This window comes from Zerene cesonia, chromosome 10, assembly GCF_012273895.1.
Source record: "Zerene cesonia ecotype Mississippi chromosome 10, Zerene_cesonia_1.1, whole genome shotgun sequence".
Taxonomy (NCBI): Eukaryota; Metazoa; Arthropoda; class Insecta; order Lepidoptera; family Pieridae; genus Zerene; species Zerene cesonia.
This window is the reverse complement of record NC_052111.1, coordinates 2,486,364-2,506,067: the sequence shown is the minus strand read 5'-3', so window position 1 is coordinate 2,506,067 and position 19,704 is coordinate 2,486,364. Positions and strand designations below refer to the sequence as shown.

Here is a 19,704-nt window from a genome sequence, read left to right as displayed (position 1 = left end):
TTTTTTACTTATTTTCATATGTTGTGTATATTCAAAGTGAATATCATTTAACCACAACCAATGTCTCGCGATCGTTACTCGAGATAGTATGAATTTCGTTGCCCGCCACTATGTCCGTAGCATGTGAGGTTGAATCAAAGATCATGAATGTTATAAATACCATATTACTAGGTAGCAGATATAATAGATTTACTGTCGGAGTCGAGCACGCTTCGATACGAATTTGGCCAACTCGCACCGGGGAAATACCACACCCCCACAGAAAACTGGCGTTAAATAATAGCCGGAGGCCCATATCCTGTTCCTTACCCTTCCCAGTCCTTTCCTTTATTCATCCCTTTCCTAAACCCTTCCCACTTAAAGTCGGCAATCTATTTGTAAAGGCGTAAGGTCTTCAATTGACCTTACGCCTCTCCAAATGCTCATGGGCGGTGGTAGCATACCATCAGGCGACCCACCAGCTCCATTGCCGACTAGGACATAAAAAAAGATAATATTATGTTATTTGTGGTAGTAGTATATGATTAGTACATAATATTACTAATCTGTATTTAGCTATACTTTACTGTTTGCTCGACCGAAGCCGGGAAAGACACTAATTATCCGCATTATGTTGATATATTGTATATAATGATAAATGTTGGCATTGACCTATTTAAAAGATATATATTATTCACTATACAGGTGTAGCTATACCAACAATATTGTATTTTATAACGATAACAGCCGTTTACAAGCCTCAAACTTGCTCTCTCACGCATAAAACGTAACATCTCGTTCGCTCACCTACACGAGTCAGACAATTACCTGACTTTCATATAGCTTCTGGAGAGTGTACAATGTATCTTTAACTTTAAAAACATTAGATTGTAGATGTATATAGATTGATAAGATTGACTTAGATGTATGTAGGTTATTGGAAACTATTTAAATCCATATTTCTATGGTATGAAATACCTACTACCTTTAAAAAAAAAACAGTATAAATTAGAAATTGAAAAAACAAATTTGATTAACATTATCCGAGCTTACAAATTGCAGTTAAGTTAAGGTACAGTCTTCAGTATATATCTATTATTCAATTAAACAGTTTATGTATATACCTTATTTATACAACTGATATGCTGATAGACTTCTACACATACAGTAAGACCTTGCCGTGAATTAGCAACCCACAATAAAAAAGTTGAATGGATTTATTGAATAGGCATACATCTACATACCAGAACCAAATTGAAACGTCCATCACAATTTTTATTTTATACCAATTATAGATAATAATATTTTATTAGCTATTTTCTTTGTTAAAATATTAGGTAGATTCTTAAATAAATAGTTATAACTGTTAATTAAAATGTTTAAACTAATATTTTTTTTATTTACCGCAAACTTTTTTTTTCAATAGGTAATTTATATATTTTATTGTTATAATTTATAATGTTACTCATTCAATGACTTTTCGTCTTAATCTTAAGGCCAAGACTCAAGAGGACGTGTTCGCGCGCTTGTCTCATTCATTGTCAAATTTGTATCTCGACGATTATAGACTTTAAAAACCAGTGTAAGAAGTGAGAGTGATCATTGGAGTTGTGTTTTTAGTTCAAGCAAAACTTTCTCACTTAGTGAATAGATTTTCGTAATATAAGTAGACTTATAACGAAGTTGCCACTCGTTTATTGATTTCCTTATAAAAACCTATAAGGAAATAAATACAACAAGAGTATAATGAAACTCATTACATTTACCGTGTGTTTTATTCTACAACTAAGTATATGTAAGTATAAATTGTACTAAGGTACCTATATTATTTTAATAATATTATCATTTTAATATTAAAATCTAATTTACACATATACGTAAATTGTATATTATACTATAGGATATATATTATAAATGCCATTGTTTTATGTTTAAATGTAGTTGGAAACGCGGCAATTTTTAAAATCGATTATTTCGCAAATTTGATTAATACTCACTTAATTCAAATTGTTATAAAAATGTATTTAAGGACCAATGCATTTTTCGTATGCAATTTTTTGAATTAAATTTTTTATCATTAATTAATATTAAGCATACTTACTATACATAACTATGCTCGTTATAGAAAGAGAATATTCATTTAATTATTTCACTTGTAAACAGTTGGATATGCGTGCGATTAAAGATGTTAATAAGTCAAGGGCAGAGCACAATCTGACCAATAATAGTTTACATATCATCTAATGTTCATATCTATCCTGTTATTTTTACATTATGCATTACCAAAGTTTTAGCGAAATAGTGGAGTCTGTTTTTGTTTTTTTATAGACTCCAATTTAATACTAAATACAAATATACTAAAATTAAAAAAAAAAAACGATTCGCCTTAATGTTGCTTTTATAATAATTATAAACATCTTTCACCAGGTTGGAACAAAGAAAGATATAATCCGATCAATGACTTCTTATTACATGAAGCAGGTGGCCCTGTGACGCCTTTTAATAAGGATAGTAATGCTCAATTCCCAACATTGAGGCCTCCTTCACCAGCTCCAACTCAGTCTACACATAGCTCTTCAGCACCGTTACATAAAACATCGCCTCAAAATAATAAAAGGGACTATGTAGCTTCTCAATTTCCAACTTTAAAACCGATTACAAGTACGTCGATGGGATATAATAAGCCCCAGACTAATCAAACTCCACAACCTTCATCAAAAAGAGACTACGTTGCTCCCCAATATCCAACACTTAAGCCTTCGTCCTCACCAACAACGAAACAAACGAACATCGGAACAACCCAAAAGATGTCAACACCACCAAAAAGAGACTATGTGGCTCCAAGTTTTACAACACCAAAACCTATGGAAAACAAAAATGATCAATCTGGGAAAGTGAAAGATTTAATAAATTTCTATGACGGTAAAGGTAAGCAAGATGGTCCTACTTTACCCAAAGTACCGAGCTATAGCTCAATCTTAAAGAACCCATCTGCTACTCCTCAAACAATCACGGTGAAACCAACTCAAGGGTCATTTACGAATACTCCCACAAAGCCTGGATCTTGGAGTTCAATAGTATCCGGTTCCAAAAATACAATGCCGCAACCGGCCTCTCCCACAAACAAACCGAAACCGACGGTTTCAACTAGTACTGCAAATAAGCCAAACGTGTTACCTAGTGCCATTTTAAACAACAACAATAACAATAAACAGGGATCAACAACAATAAGTGACGCTGAATTGCAAGTAGTAAGCGAAGAACTGCTAAAAAAAGATGTAAACAATGCAGCCAAATATGTAACAATAAATTATCAAGAAAAGACAACGTCCCAGGAAAAGCAAGACAAGGCGTCATCGCCGTAAGTACCTATTATGTTATTTGCCCCACGAAAAAAGATTCAATTTCACAAGGTTCTCAAAAATCTTTCTACATTTCAAATAACCATTACGAAATAAAATTTGCTATATCCCAAGCAAATTCAAATTGAAGCCAAGCTTGCCTCAAACGAAAGTTTAAAAAAATGATGATCTCATAGCTTTAGTGAGAAGAGGATGTGTAAGCGGTCAATTTGCTAAAAATGTTGGTAAAGTCGGTACTTAAATCACAAATTTATTAATATAAACAAGAAATGAGCAATTAGCACAATACATTTAAAAGATTATTGTATGCATTTAAAGTACATAACTTTATTAATAATCCATGAAAAATGTCCCACCAAGTTCTGCCCCTGTATTTTTAGTTTTTCATGAATCAAATGACACTGCTAACATATTTAGACTAGAAATTTATTGATGATGTTTGCAGATTACTCACTATATCACCTGAAGCATGGAATATACCGACAATTCAGAAATTCGTACCGCTTTTAGATAATTACGAGAGGGATACTTTAGTGAATGAATATGTAACGGCTCAGGTTAGTTTTTTCCACTATGTGACTAATTTAATAACCTAATATTAAGTAAATTAAGTTTAAAAATTTTTTGATCAAAAAGTTGTTTGATCTTCCCCTTAACAGAATTGGCGGTAAATTAATTTTCAAATATACCTTTATTATATTTTTTAGTTCTTTATTTTCAGGAAAGAAATGAAGAAAATGCGTTTATGGACGCTATCATGTCGACGTCGGTAATTCGTTACTTAATGAACTTTTTAAAGGAAAAAGGTGACTATTACAAGTTTCTTAAAAAATAGTTATATCCTTGAATGTCTAATATGATAAATATGTATTGATTATAGGCCAAGTAAGCCAAGATCCTCGCCAACAGAGAGATTTTCTGAAGCAATTATGGTTTGGACTATACTCGAGAGGAATGGGAAAGATCAGTAGCTCCGGATTTGAACACGTATTTGTATCAGAATTGAAAAATGACCAAATATTGGGTAAGCAATTTCTTATATGAACCCGGGCTAAAGACCCAGAGACCTGGGAGAAAATAATGAACCAGGCTCACTTATGATGATGAATTTTATTCCTTTTTTAAATTTTATAAAAGAACAACTTTAAAACAACTGCTAAACTCATAGACCGTACCAAAATTGATATTAACATTAACAATATAAATATATATGAGAAATTTTGAAAGAATAGAAAATATTTGAGCACTTCCAAAATTTCTCATTTATGAAGCATGTCAATACTATAAAACTAAAAATTAAATATAAATATATATAAAAGAGATAAATAAACTCTACTTCCCCACTAATATAATAAACGAGTAAGTAACTTTGTCTGCCTGTCTCTTCTTGACGCCTAAACCTCTGAATCGTCTATCTTTTCCTTCGACTACGCGGGCGAAACCGCCGACAAAAAGCTAGTTAATTATGTTTTGGAAATTGTAGATCGAAAGATACAGATTAAGATTTGTATGTTTTGAAAAATAATTCAGCGTGTTACCAATCAACTGTTATTTTAAAGTTTTTGTGGCTTGACTCTAAACTAATTACTTTTTTAAAATGAAAACCAATACTGACTACATTAATTACCGTGTAAAAATTAGTTTGAGAAGGATCAGCGTTAGATTCTACGAATAAATCGGTTAGATTCGATTTAAAGTGAAAGTCAATCAATTTTACAGGCTTACACAATTGGATATACTTCTCCAAGGAAGAAGCAGCAAATAGAGCGAATTACTTGGGATATCTGAAATATATAAACCTTGGCGATGTAAGTACATACAATCTCACTAATATTATAAATGTGAAAGTTTGTTTGTTTGAATGTTTGTCCATCAATCACACTGAAACTACTGAACGGCTTTTGATGAAATTTGGTACCTACAGCTGACTGGGGATAGGATGCTTTTCATCTCGATCAAATGCCCCCTTAGGATCAAACAGAAATATTTTTATCCGGGCGGAGCCGGAACGAGCGTCCAGTGTGGTATCAAGACAAAAAAACAGTACGACTTCAGAATCGTTTTATGAAATGAAGCCATTAAAAATAGCAGGAATTGCCAAGTACAAGTTTTATACTATTCATCTTATGGCTTTTTAACCGACTTCAAAAAAAGAAGAAGTCGAATTGATCGACTGTATTTTTTGAGTTTGTTACCTAATAATTTTATAATGGGTGAATTGATTATGATGATTCTTTTTTTATTTGAAAACAGGTGGCTCCCATGTGGACCCATTTTATTTTGATCTAGTGCTGACAATCCGCAGGTAGTTTAGTTTTAGTGAAAAAATAATGATTAAAAAAAAATAGATTATTCAATTATTCTAGATGTAATTATTATACATAATATTATAATCTTACTCGTCTCTAAGTCCCCAAAGTACAATTAAGATTTCTTATTAAAATTATTATTTAATCCACAGAAAGGCACTATCATGAAAATACACTTCGATCAGCAAGGTGTCATTAAACCAGTGGGCGCAATGTTTATAGGAACTTCCCCAGAATTAGAAATCGCACTATACACGCTATGTTATGTCACACGGGTGGAAAACGATTGCAAATTGAAGCTTGCAAATAACGACGTCAATATTGTTACGTACAAATTTAGATATCGCAGCAAAAATTACATAGGGAGTGCTTATCCTCAAATTTAATTCAATTGAAAGCATTTGACAATAATAAAACATCTCTGAACATCTCTACTTATTTATGTGAAAAACATACTCATTTTTAAACAATTTTATTATTTCATTTGTATCTCTTTATGTGTATTTTAAATCGAGTCATTATTCATTAAAGCAAAATTATTACAATTGTGTTCTCTTATTTACGTGAAGAGGTACCTTTTTTAACTTTGTATAGCTACTAGCTACTTAGATACAATTTTTAGAGTACAATTTATTGGTCGGTTTTATCAAGTGACTTTTTATTCATATTTAGTTAGGATTTTCGGTGTATAATTATATTTAATGACAGCTATAGAATGTGGAATGAATAGGGGCACCGAATAAGTCAGGGGCCAAATTACCGCGGTTCTAATATAATCCTACTAATCCTACTATTATTATTATGCGAAAGTGTGTAAGGATGTGTGTGTGTGTTTGATGCTCTTTCACGCAAAAACTACTGAACCGATTGCAATTAAATTTGGTACGTAGACAGCTGCACAACTGGAATAACATATAGGCAACTTTTTGTCTCGATATTCCTACGGGATGCGGACTTACGCGGGTGAAACCGCAGGGCGCAGCTAGTATTATATAAGCCTGAGATCGATCACACACATACAGAAATTAAAAGTAATAGTGCTTATTACGCTGCACTTTATTTTGCCGAGTTATTTTAGTCGCAAAATTTATAAAAGTGTAATCGCATAATCACAATAATGACAAAAAATAACTCTGAAATATTGGGCTATTTTATAAAAGACAAGTGTCAATATCTAAATAAGCCAAGTCATCTCGATAAATGCATTTCTAATTAGGATTCTAAATGATTCACTCAGACGGAAACCTTCCTGACTTCTAAATTTAGGATGCAATCTCGCTGAATGCGATAACACTTTCCTAAATTCAGTGATGGCTACATACTGCAATCCCCGCAGCACAATAACAAGCGCATAACCCCCGCATACCCTCTGAGTAACCCTACCCGTATATAGTGTCTTATCTATGGAGTAGCCCCAGTATATAGTGTATAATCTATGGAGTAACCCTATTGCCGTGAAAGTGAAGTGATAATATGCAGTATGACATATTTTATTGACAATTGACATTTGTGATTTGACAGCCAGTAAATAATGTTTTCGGAGTGGTATGCACGTGAATTTAGTTTTTAAATGGAGATTGTAACGAACTATTTTCGTTATGCAACCATTAACGTTTAAATTTTAAAATGCTACCGATCGTCTTAATTTTATAAAAAAATATTTACGGCACCTCTTAAGAAGTATTATGTTATGCGCACAAATATCAATTTAATTTTTTTTTGAGCATATTGTGTTATTTTTACTCCCAATAAATATGTATTTTACACGTGTTGGTAGATTTCTTAAATTAAAACGCAGTTTATCACATAAAGATGGTGCCAGTTATGTTTTTGTTTCGACCAAAAACTTCTCAACCAGAGAACTTTTGAATGAGGCGTATTGTCGTACGAAGTTGAAATGTAAATGTAAGTACTTTAATATATATTTTATTCTGTATTATATCAATTCATTTCTACAATAAAACGGCAGCCAGACGCAATTAATTTACCGTGTTATAAGTTAATAGCTCTCTGTAAAATAATAACCAATTGATTATTAATCTAGTCTAGTCCTTTTTTGGGTAACCAATAGGATAAAATCGGGTTAAATCAGGAAATTCAATATTCTATCTTTCATATAATAAAGATAAAGAAACCTGGAGCAATATGTTTTTCAAAGATATTATGTTTTTCTAGCTAAAAAACTGCCTCAAGATGTAAATCCACAGGGTGTGTTTGCATGCAATGAACTAGATTTATCTGAGGTAAAAGTCTATGGGTTTGATTATGATTATACCCTGGCTCATTACAAACCATCCCTGGAACATTTGCTGTACAATCTTGGAAGAGATATGCTGTTGGAAAAGTATAAAGTAAGTTATACTCACCTAATGTTCAAAAGAAGCATTAACCATGAGTTTATCTAAAATTAAAGATTCTAAAATCAAATTAAAGCCATATTTTTTTAAATATTTTCTATGTATGCACTTAAATCTTTATGATAATTGAGTGCTTACTAAATAAATTGTATTTTCCATCATCTTCCTAAGGAACTAGAGGTGAGTTCTGAGTGCAGTTTAGTTTTTAGAATCTAAATTTTATTGTAAGTTTATTGTCATAGACATCAAATATCAACTTTAGATCAATTTATATAAATAAGTGAACTTTTAACTAAATACATAATAAAACTATATTGCAGTACCCAGCGGGAATATCAAAATTAGAGTACAAGCCAAATTTTGCAGTTCGTGGATTGCACTATGATATTGAAAAAGGTTTGCTCTTGAAACTTGACTCATTTATGCAAATACAATTTGGCGCTGTGTATAGAGGTTTGACGCCTGTGTCTACTGATGAAGTGCTACAAATGTATAGAAACAGAATCATACCAATAGCTTATGTTGAAGGAGATACCAGAGCACATAAGGTAATAAATTTTTACAGTAAAATGAAATTATTTTGTGTGTTAGTGTGTGTTACCTAACTCTTTGGAAACAGCTTTATTATTTGTTTTTGTGTAGGTTTATTCAGAATTGAGTTTGAAGGGTTGTAAACTATTTTTTATACCCTAAATTACAGGGGTGTCCTGACATAATGTTTGTCATGTCAGCAAGTAATATATAAAATTAGCTATATTATACAAATGAATCCCGCTAATTGGTTAAAATATATAATACTATTATACATACTTTTTTTTTCAAGGTTTCATTAACAACTATTTAAAATTTTGCAGTATTAATCATAAGATTATGATAGATAGATTGCTATAGAGTTAGCTTGTTTGAACATGATACAGTTAGTCTCATTTACTACAGGACTGATTTGTGAAATTTTGACAGTTGAAGTTAGTCCAATTTGTGGGGGAAAGAAATCTATATATATAACATCATGTAAAATGTGGTGAAAGCATGGAACACAGCTAGTAAGACTATAAGTATGGATTTAAAAAATCTAAAATAGATTATATTTTAGATTTTTTAAATCATAATAATATCATATATCTAACCATATTCTAAAATCTACATAAATATTTCACAATACTATTTAGAATAAAAAAAGGTATTCAAATAATCTTAATAATTAAATACCATTAGTTTATTTGTACTTATCTTATCATCATGTTTTTTGTTGAGATAACTTCTAAGACACTCAAAATAAATTCCGTCAATTGATATGATTTAAGCATATATTAAAAAAATAATAATGATTGCCTAGAATACAAATTTGTTATCTCTTTGTTAGTATAACTGAAGCTTGTATACTCTATGTATTGATGTTTATAATGAGTGCACTTGTAAGCAATCATTCATTTGTGTGTTCCCCTTTTGCAAATTATATCATGGGCCATGATATGTCATACATCGTATGATTTATGAGGATGGTAAATGATGCCATCTGTGTATTGGGTAAATATTTACCGACTGAAATGTACCTGCCTACGATTTTATAGTCTGTAAAGTAAATTTTCATTAGAAATAGGAAACTAATTTCGTCGCGAAAATCATTCAATGACCACTGACCACATCGTAATCTATTTCGGTCCTCGAGCCTATTTTAACGTGTAAATAGTAATATTTAAACGATTTTATAAATCCATATGATTTATAAAATCGTTTAAATATTACTCATGTTGCTCTGAAATAATGTTGCTTTCGTGAGCGAATTCAGTGCTTTTTGAGTGTATCCATTACAACTTATGAATACTAAGATATTTAGATAAGTTTTAGGGTATAACAAATTGTTATAAACAGGACTTATAATTAACCAAAGTTTTATTATGTTTTTAGACCAATAGGGCGAAAATGGTACATTTAGCCGATTTATTTTCTGTACCTGAAATGGGATTACTCTGTAATGTGGCTGAATACTTCAACAAGAACCACATTGACTACCATCCTGAAATTCTCTTTTTGGATGTAAAGGTGAATAAATTACTTATTCTAACATTTTTTTTATTGATACATATCTTTAACCAACCTCAAAAAAGAAGGAGGTTCAATTCGACTGTATTCTTTGTTTTTGTTTGTTACCTCAGAACTATCGATTGAGTTAACCGATTTTGATAATTCTTTATTTTATTTGAAGGCTGCTGCATTTCGTGTTGTCCTAATTTAATTTAATAATATTTTAAATTGAAGTTTATAAACATTTTGTATTCTAATGAAATATGTTTATACTGCTTAATGTACTAAGCTGTAAGCTGTAAGGATAGGTTAAGTGTTTGAATTAATAAACAAGTTTGAATTTAAATTTTCAAGATGACGTGTATGTCCGAGACGAGAATTCCTTGTGTTTTAAAACGCATAAATCGATTTTATTTCCAGAACTCTGTACAGAGCTGTCACCCCATTATGCACAAAATTGTTGCCCAAAATGTGGAAGAGTACATCAGACCAAACTCGGACCTAAAGAAATATTTTCAACTTCTACAGGAGTGTGGAAAGAAGCTCTTCCTTGTCACAAACAGCCCTTTTCACTTTGTGTATGTTATATTTTAGTATTTTTATTTCTTCCAAAAATGTGTTCATGTTATAAAAAAAAAAAAAAACAAGTACATATTATATTATAGCACTGAATGTATTTATTCATAAATTTTCTATATAACTTTTAATACCTCATTACTTTTAACTGGGTGAACGGATTTTTAAGATTTTTTTTATATTTGAAATCGAAATTTTTATTATTTAGCGGGCGCCAGCCCACCTCGTCATGCCGTTTAAATTCAGTTATGATAATCAGTGTGGTTTAGTTTTTTTGTCAAATATAAATAATTATTACTACATATATTCCTTGCATTATAATTTCAGTAATGCAGGGATGGAGATGCTCGTGGGCCACGATTGGAGAGAATATTTCGATGTAGTGATAGTCAATGCGAACAAGCCGAAATTTTTCACCGAAGTCTCGCGACCGATACGGGTTTTCGATAAAAACGCTAACACACACATTTGGGAAAAAGTGACATCGTTAGAAAAAGGAATTATATATTACGAGGTAAAGATAATAATTATTCTTTTTAAATCTGGATTTATTTATTATAGATATAAAATTATGATGTCAGGTAACTCTGTACGTAATTTCATCGAAATCGGTTCAGTGCTTCGGAAGTGAAAAAAAACACAGACAGACACAGTCACTTTCGCAGTTATAATATAAGTACGGTGTTCCTATGGATTTGTTATATGTATATGTTATTAAGGCCTGAGTACCCTGATGTTTCAATAAAAAGAGTATTATGAAATTATTATTATCCACATGATAACAATATCGGTAGCTGTAACAAAAGTATAACATTTGAATCAATAATTATATTATGAACCAAATAATTACATCTTCATAGTTGTCATGTTGTAATTCAATATGGAAACCTGAATCGGTAGATACCTAATATGCTGTGGCTTTAAAATACAAATAATATGATGTAACTATTACTTGTTAATGAACATTATATTACTTATAAGTCTGCTAGCTGTACGCCCGGGTAGTTTAATTTATCGTGGTTGAAATAATATAAAGTATCCTATCTTTTTCGTTGGATCAAACCGCACACGGTGTTCAAATTCGATTAAACTTCATAGTCCATCGCGAACAAATAACATGACACTTAATTTATATTAATTAAAATATTAAAAAAATAATTGCTACAATGTACATATACGGGCACAGCTTTAGAACTACTGTACTAAGTACTGTATCAAATTACTATTTTTTTCTCAAAATAAACTCGAATCTCGAAACAAAACAATCGATCAAAAATAACAAGCGTCACACTGGCCTTAATCAACCTTCTTCACATTGAAAATTGAAATAAAACAAATGAATCACACTATCATACTTTACACTAATATTATAAATGTGAAAGTTGGATGACTAATATTATAAATGTGTTTGGATGTTTGTTCGTCAGTCACGCTGAAACTACTGAACGGAATTTGATGAAATTTGGTATACAAGACAGGGTATGAGCTAATTTGGGTGATAGGATACTTTTTATCCCGATAAAATGCGCCCTTGGGATAAAACAGGAATTTCGATATCTGGGCGGAGCCGGGTCGAGTATCTCATATTTAAGGGTTAAGTTAAATGTAAAGGCTCCAGTTATTATTTAAATATTTGTATGTCTTCAGGGTACAGTAAAACAGCTGCAGGACCTAACGGGATGGAGTGGCCACCAGGTGTTGTACTTTGGTGACCACCCTTATAGTGACTTGGCTGACGTCACTCTGGAACATGGTTGGAGAACGGGAGCTATTATTAACGAATTGACGGTAATATCTAACAAATTTTTCTAATAATATAAAGCTGAAGAGTTTGGTTTTTTTTGTAAGCGGTAATCTTAGGAACTACTGAAATGGGTTACTAAATTCATCCACCCTTTGATAATATATATATATATATATATATATATATATATATATATATATATATATATATATATATATATATATATATATATATATATATATATATATATATATATATATATATATATATATATATATATATATATATATATATATAAATATATATACAAAAATACATTTTATTATTACTAGTAAGCTGTAATGTTCTTCGATAATGGAAGAAAATAAAATAGGTAGATAGAATAGTGTAGAGAACAAATTCCTTCTTTGTTAAAAAAACAATCTTCACAGATGCTAACATTTTTTATTTATTTATTTATTTATAAAAAATCACTTGCCATAACAGGACAAGCCCAATGCGACAGTGATACAAAAAAAAAATAATAATTTTTCAACAAACTTAACTAACTTAAATACTAGATACATAATTAACTAAAATATATTTCCTAACTATAACAGCTTAAATGTAATAACACCCTTGCGAATTCACTCGCGGGACAATGAAATAGGTCAGTTCTTTCGTGCGCTTCATTAACAATGCGGATTGCTCTTACCATGGGTGCTTTGGCAAGGAGGTTAGTCCGTGCTGTGGGTATCAGCAGCAGTGGCGAGCGGTGCCGCCTCCATGCGGTTCGGTTTGGAATATAAAAACTCAGACATTCCAGCAGTCTTGAGTTCTGTTTTTTACCACGCAAAAGACTTATAATATAAACGGCAAGCGAAAAATCCCGACGTACACTTAATTGGTTGTACCCCACCATACCCAATACAAATAAGGTAGGATACATCAGTGGATAAAAAGGATATACCCCATAAATTTTGAAATATAAATGTCTCATGAATTTATTCTGTATCCGTTCTAACATTAAATTGTATTTGTCCTCATATGGAGCCCAAATTGCTGCATTATGTTCCAAACGACTTCTTACTAACGCGTTATATAGGACTTTAAGTGTAGTAATGTTGGTAAACTCTTTAGCCTGTCTTAAAACAAATCCAAGGTTTCTGTATGCTGTTTTACCATGTTTGTATTATATGTTCACGAAACCTCAGATCAGAAGAGAACCAAACGCCTAAGTCCCGCCCCTGCGTATGGCGCTGAATTGTTCATTGTTGAAACATGTATTAGTTTTAATTTGTTTTTATTTTTCCAGCATGAGATAAACACGTTAAATATGGAAACATTCAAGCAGAACGCCAATTGGTTGCAAATGTTGACGCAGCTCATTGAAGACCATCAAGATTACAAAGACCCAGAAGCGGTTGAAGTTATTGAAAAATGGATGGCGGAGAGGGACTTTCTCAGGTAACAATACAATATAGTTATAATATCTTGTTACTTGTCACAATCACAGAGATTGAAATTTTAATCTCTTTAGAAGCTCACAAGTTTCATAAGAAAAAAATTGCGATTTAGTTACTTATAACATGTATTTTTTTTTTCAGTGCAAATCACGTTTCAATGTATTCCGATTCGAAGTATAAATATCGTTAGTGTGCCTCTATAATCAGTACAGCATATTGATTTCTGTATCTACTTAGTGTTTTATTAGTCACTAGTTGTTCGCCCCGGCTTCGCCTGGGGTGCATATATAGCCTTAGTGAAGTTGCAATGGCCAAGTCTAATGGCCAAGGAGAATTTTTTAAATCTGTCCATTAGTTAGTTTTTGTGTGAAAACATTCACACAACACACAAACATTCTGACATATAAATCTTTCCTCATTACATTAGTAGTTAAAGAAATAATATGGATATATTTAGACGTATTGTAGTATTTATACTAGATAATCTAGTTGCCTAAAAAAGAGTTTCTCAAAAAATGTAGATTCTTGGCTTCGTTTTTCTTATTATTGTCTATTATTACTAACTTTTATTTGCAGAAACGCAACGAAGTCTGTGTTCAACCCACAATTCGGCAGTGTATTCCGCACATACCACAACCCCACCTATTTCTCACGGCGTTTGTTCCGCTTCGCCGATATATACACCTCGAATATAAGGAATCTACTCAACTACTCGCTGACACACACATTCTATCCTCGACGTGGCGTCATGCCACACGAATATGGCTCTTATTTCGTATAGAATAAGATACAACTGAGACAGTACAACGAACAGTATAATTTGCATTATGGACGCGCACAGTATTTCTGAGAATATTCTATTTATAATTAAGTGAACCTATTAACACGGGTTTAGCCCCAATAAGTGTAACAACGAATCTAAACGTATACTCTTTGTTGGTTTTTATTTTTTATGTCTACTTGTGTTATTTATATTCATAGGCTTTTTTTTAAAGTTGTGTATTGAGTAATGTATATAGTTTGTAAAAATCATGAAAGAAAGACAAATGTTTTTAATGAAGGATCATGTTAATATAATTAATAAGGGCCAATATGTTTTAAAACCTAAGAACGGATTCTTGATCATTTTTAGTAGCATAAAAATTTTTAGTCATCGATTTATAGTCTGGAAACCCGCCTCCAAAGTACGCCTATTTGTAATATAATTTTTAATTTGTTTACATCTCCTTACAAATTGTATATTAAAAAAGATAAATTTGTGATCCATATATCATGTCATAACTGCTCAGAGATTTTGATTTTATTTTTACTTTTTGCTTATGCTTCCTATTAAATGCATTTCCTAAACGCTTTTGTTAATAAGTCTGTAATACATTAAAAAATACAACAATATGACAAACATGTGTAAATAGGGATTTGGCATTATTTGTTTTATGTTTTAATTAGTTTATTGCTAATCTGCCGGAATTCTAGTCAGATATTGTTTATCAGAAAACACATAGAATTAAGGAAACTGAAATAACGAAACCTAAACAACATATCAGTAATGTTTTTTTCATGAATCACTTTAATATAATAGTGTTCTTCATATAAATATAAACCTCGTTAAAATCTGTTGTTACGATTTTTTTTAATTGAAAGTTTTTGTATCTCAGAAAAAATTATATTGTATTTTGTTTAAAGGCATTTATTTCGAAAATAGTCGATATACGTGAAGTTTTTAAAGTCGGTGTAAAATATACATTAAATTTTATCTTATAGTTCATTGTTGTCAATCATTGGTCAATATTATAAATAATGATCTTGCCGTTTAATTTAGCATAGTATATATTATAGTCTGTTGATTTTTTATATAGATTAGGATTATTTTTAGTAACAATTGATTATACTCCAATGTTAATTATTGCCACCAATAAACATGTACTGTAGCAATTATATATTTGTTACTAATGAGTTTTAGTCATCCACAGGTGTGCTTGTTTGAAACATTAAAACTTGTGTTACATACTTTTTAATCAATTTTTAGCCTATTGCAAATCTCTGTTATAGATCGTAGTTTAATTGTGACCTTAGATAACATTATTGTGCCATCTAATTATACAATAAAACATTGCGTATAAACATGTTGTTTGAATCATTTACGACTGCCGCTACAGACCCACTTTTAATTCGATTGGTTTTCGCGGAAAGTAATTAATGGTAGTTAATGGAGATAGACTTCGCTGTTGAATATGCATGCTTTAGTCGTTGTAGATCAAGTTCCAATTTAGTCCGCATTAATTTATTAATGAGTTCACGTCTACTAAAAAAATTAAAATACTTTTAATTTGAATATTTTATGGAGTATAGCCGCCTTTTCTTTAATTTAACATCAATTCATGAAAAATACCTGAGAAAATTAAAGCAACTTTGGGTTTGGGTTCGTCTATATTGTCTGATACCTCATGATGACCACGACCGCTCTGTCAAGAGTGATACGACAAGGAAGAAGATATTGTGTAGTTATTGGCGTAGCTGTTCAAACTATACGAAATGGGTAAAAGGAAAAGATGCAGTCTAAGTAGTACTTACAATTCAGCAATTTTATTAACATTATATTTAATTGTACAGTTTTGATATTTTAACGGTAACCATTAAAAGTAGTTACAAAATTGTGATTTTCTTTATCACTAAATACACATTATCATAGATTACAAATAAAATTAAAACACAGGGTACGCAGTGTCAATGAGAATAACATTATCAGATTTCAAAGTTTTGGTTTGGATGGTAAACGGAACGTTATTGTAGCGCAATTTGCACGGCCTGTCAGGGCGCGCCATGAAGCACAGAGTATACAAGGCGGTTTCTAACTCCGGTGATGTGCCAACAAACATCGTGATTTCCGGCGCATCTTTGGTTTCGCTCAGGATAGAGTGTTGCTTGAGAATAAGTCCTTTCTGTAACAGAGGAAAAGTTAGCGTAAAATTGGTTATTTTTTGAGTCAGCAGCAAAAAAGAAAAACAGAATATAGGTAGCTAATTATCATGATTTTTTAAATATGTTGTTTTTTTTAAAAAGGACTTTTATTTAATTTACGCATCTAGGTAATTTACTCATACACATTTATATTTTTAAATAATTTATAAAATATACAAGCTTTCGCGTTTCCTTATCCTTATCCCCACAATCTTTCACATAATTGTAATAATACTGCGGGTTTTAACCACCATATATTTAAAAATATTTGCACACAATGACTACTTTCTTATTGTGTTAGGTACATTCTATGAATCGTGAAGAACTTAATATTTGGTGAATAAAAAAACCTTTTATTTATAAATATCTGTAGTTAGGTTTTAATTTTTCAGCGAACAACGTCTATCGTATGTCACATTTTAACTACGCAATTTTAATGTAATTTTAATCTCTGCGTCTGCGTTTTGTCAATAAATTCTAAAACGTGGCTAGTAAAGTTCCAATTTAACTCATTGCAATGAGATCACTATTCTTAATTAAGTCTTACGATTCATAGCTGTCATCAAACGTGAGTAATGGTTGAATTTATAAATTTAATTTAATGTGCGCAACATTATAGACTCTACTTGTGAAGCCTACGTAAGATTGGTCAGTGTTTGACAATGGCAAAGGTTTTGATTTATTTATATATGCTGCATAACACAATACTAGCCGCTAGTCCCAACTCCGACTGACCTGACCCGTGATTAAAACAAAATAAAACATAACATATCGCTTAGAAATAAACATTATGCTAGTGAAAATTTTTCAAATTGATCCAGTAGTTTCGGAGCCCATTTATATCAAATAAACTAAGAAGCAAGAAAATAATATTATAAAGCATTTCAATGCTATAAAACTAAAAATTAAACTAAGAAGCATTTTAATTTCTCAAGTTTGTCGTCTGTCGCATATCTATATTGACATCTACTATACTTAATTAATCAAAATTGAATCAGCAGTTATGGCCTACAAACGCTAAGTTAATTGCTTAACATAATCCGGCGAAACGTTTTAAATATTAAACTAGGATAAAGATGAGTATAAACTTCGTTTAGATTGTACAACTTACTCCAGATAAGTCGAGTTTATCAATATAGCCCAAGTAGTTAGCTTTATGATCCATTTCTCGTTTGGCAAAGAACAACCAGCTGTGGAGACCTGAAACACGAATTGAAATAGTAAAGATAGTGAGAAAATATGATAGTTTACATATTATAACACTGAACGCACGTGACTGTTAAACCGACATTACTATTTTAAATAGTAGAATATTCACAATTAGGAGGATCGTTGGTTGGTACTGTGCTTTTAACAGCTTTGTCTTAAGATAATCCTAGTTAATTTCAAGAATAATGTTTTTATTACAGTTTGGTAATGATTCTATAATGGACTTGCTGTGCCTATAAACAGTTTCAACTGCGGACGAAACCCAAGGGCATAGGTAAGTATTTCTATACCTCATGTATTATTCTGATGCGTAAGCTACCTCTCTCACACAAAAAACATTTTTTTATTTACTTACCTAAAACATCATTTGACTTGAGTTCGGCCATGAAGATGTTTTCAAAAGCGCAGCTGCATTTGCAAAGACCAGTCCAGTGACGAGCGTATTTCGTGAACCAAATTTTCTTTAATATGTCAACTTGTTCATTGTATTCATTCATTTGATTGAGACCTGACAATATATATTTACTTATCTTCACTAAATTCAGAAATGTTTTTTTAGTTGTGTAATACCATTAGGTTGGATGGGCCTATTTATCGAGGAAGTCTTTATACGATAAAATATATAACTTTGTACAAGAAATGTATCTCAAATTGCCAACATTTCATTGTTTATAAGACCATGAAAAAATAACACCATTTCTTAATTTTTCTATCATCACACATACCTAATATATCAGTTTATTTCTATGTCGCATATTTAAGAGAAAATTAATTAAAACGATAGACTATGTGATGACGTCGTAGTAGAATAATGATGTGTATACAATCAATTTTGATCAGTGACAAAACTTATAAAGTCTATTACTATGACATTTAGAGTAATGACAGTAATTACAGTAACTTTTAGACCAATGCCGATTTACATAATAATATAAGGTACATTGTTATCAACTTATTATTTTTGCAAACTACTGCTATTATAGAATATCAAGTTAATATTTAAAATATAATACGCTGCACCCACCCTTGCTAACCAGAAAATTCATCAGACTCCTAATGGGACCTGTGGCGAGAATTGTGTTGATGTAAGTGATTTGTTCAGTCTCTTCCTGCAATGAGAAATAAAAAAAAACCATTTTTTAATTTTTTCCTATATTAACAAAACAGGTAGGTAGGTACTATCAATATCACAATGAAAATAAATAAGGCACCTAACTAAGAATAATCTGCTTGAAATACAACATTCAATACATGTCTTACTTAAGTTATTTTGTATTGATAATTTAAGGTACTTACATTGGGTGTTACGAACTCTGGCCTAATCACGTTCTTGTGATAATTATCGAACAAAGCGGCGAACGGTCTTATCGTCGGCCCATTCCAAACATTCTCGGGCACGCTCAAGAGACTGCAAAACAATGATTTGGTAAATCGCTTTAAATTACACAAAAAATGACCAAAAATTAATGAATGCTCATGCATATATTGTACAGTAGATAGCGAATTTTTCATCAAAAATATTTAGGTAATTAAGTAAGTATCGACCATTTAAGTTTATACGATAGTTAATACCTAATGAAATCGTGTTGTTATAATAATTATAAACAACTAGCAAACCCGGCGAACTCCGTTTCGCCACCAGATGGCTGTATGTAAAAAAATATTTTCCCGCTTTTCTGTTGAAATTTTTCCGGAATTTTCTTTGCTATAAACCTCACGACGCCCAAGACCTTTCCAACG

At 31.3% G+C, this 19,704-nt stretch overlaps 3 protein-coding genes across 3 annotated transcripts in view; 2 read left to right on the top strand and 1 right to left on the bottom strand.

Moving 5' to 3' along the window:
• Window positions 1-1,496: 1,496 nt before the first annotated feature.
• LOC119829655 (poly(U)-specific endoribonuclease homolog) lies at window positions 1,497-6,112 on the top strand. The gene is made up of 7 exons (XM_038352272.1): window positions 1,497-1,774; window positions 2,407-3,340; window positions 3,787-3,898; window positions 4,063-4,147; window positions 4,222-4,365; window positions 5,061-5,149; window positions 5,803-6,112. The coding sequence occupies exons 1-7, from the start codon at window positions 1,726-1,728 to the stop codon at window positions 6,034-6,036; spliced, it is 1,647 nt and encodes a 548-aa protein (XP_038208200.1). The 5' UTR covers window positions 1,497-1,725; the 3' UTR covers window positions 6,037-6,112.
• A 1,066-nt stretch (window positions 6,113-7,178) lies between these two features.
• On the top strand, window positions 7,179-15,920 carry LOC119829303 (5'-nucleotidase domain-containing protein 3). Its single transcript, XM_038351757.1, has 9 exons — window positions 7,179-7,555; window positions 7,826-8,001; window positions 8,328-8,555; window positions 9,916-10,050; window positions 10,453-10,610; window positions 10,936-11,122; window positions 12,256-12,396; window positions 13,647-13,798; window positions 14,374-15,920. The coding sequence occupies exons 1-9, from the start codon at window positions 7,405-7,407 to the stop codon at window positions 14,576-14,578; spliced, it is 1,533 nt and encodes a 510-aa protein (XP_038207685.1). The 5' UTR covers window positions 7,179-7,404; the 3' UTR covers window positions 14,579-15,920.
• Window positions 15,921-16,352: 432 nt separating this feature from the next.
• LOC119829304 (poly(U)-specific endoribonuclease homolog) overlaps window positions 16,353-19,704 on the bottom strand; it is a 4,903-nt gene continuing 1,551 nt past the window's right edge. Inside the window, exons 2-6 of the mRNA XM_038351758.1 lie at window positions 19,261-19,372; window positions 18,989-19,073; window positions 18,320-18,472; window positions 17,867-17,955; window positions 16,353-16,736 (exon numbers count right to left, since the gene is read on the bottom strand). Coding sequence (XP_038207686.1) covers window positions 16,500-16,736; window positions 17,867-17,955; window positions 18,320-18,472; window positions 18,989-19,073; window positions 19,261-19,372 — 676 coding nt within the window. The 3' untranslated portion in view covers window positions 16,353-16,499. The remainder of the gene's footprint in view (window positions 16,737-17,866; window positions 17,956-18,319; window positions 18,473-18,988; window positions 19,074-19,260; window positions 19,373-19,704) is intronic.

Bases quoted from the DNA above. Each gene is read 5' to 3' on its own strand.
- LOC119829655 (XM_038352272.1), top strand. From the start codon at position 1,726: ATGAAACTCATTACATTTACCGTGTGTTTTATTCTACAACTAAGTATA. The intron at 1,775-2,406 runs GTAAGTATAAAT...ATCTTTCACCAG, and splicing joins TATTCTACAACTAAGTATAT to GTTGGAACAAAGAAAGATAT. The intron at 5,150-5,802 runs GTAAGTACATAC...TTTAATCCACAG, and splicing joins AATATATAAACCTTGGCGAT to AAAGGCACTATCATGAAAAT.
- LOC119829303 (XM_038351757.1), top strand. From the start codon at position 7,405: ATGTATTTTACACGTGTTGGTAGATTTCTTAAATTAAAACGCAGTTTA. The intron at 10,051-10,452 runs GTGAATAAATTA...TTTTATTTCCAG, and splicing joins TTCTCTTTTTGGATGTAAAG to AACTCTGTACAGAGCTGTCA. The intron at 10,611-10,935 runs GTATGTTATATT...TTATAATTTCAG, and splicing joins AACAGCCCTTTTCACTTTGT to TAATGCAGGGATGGAGATGC.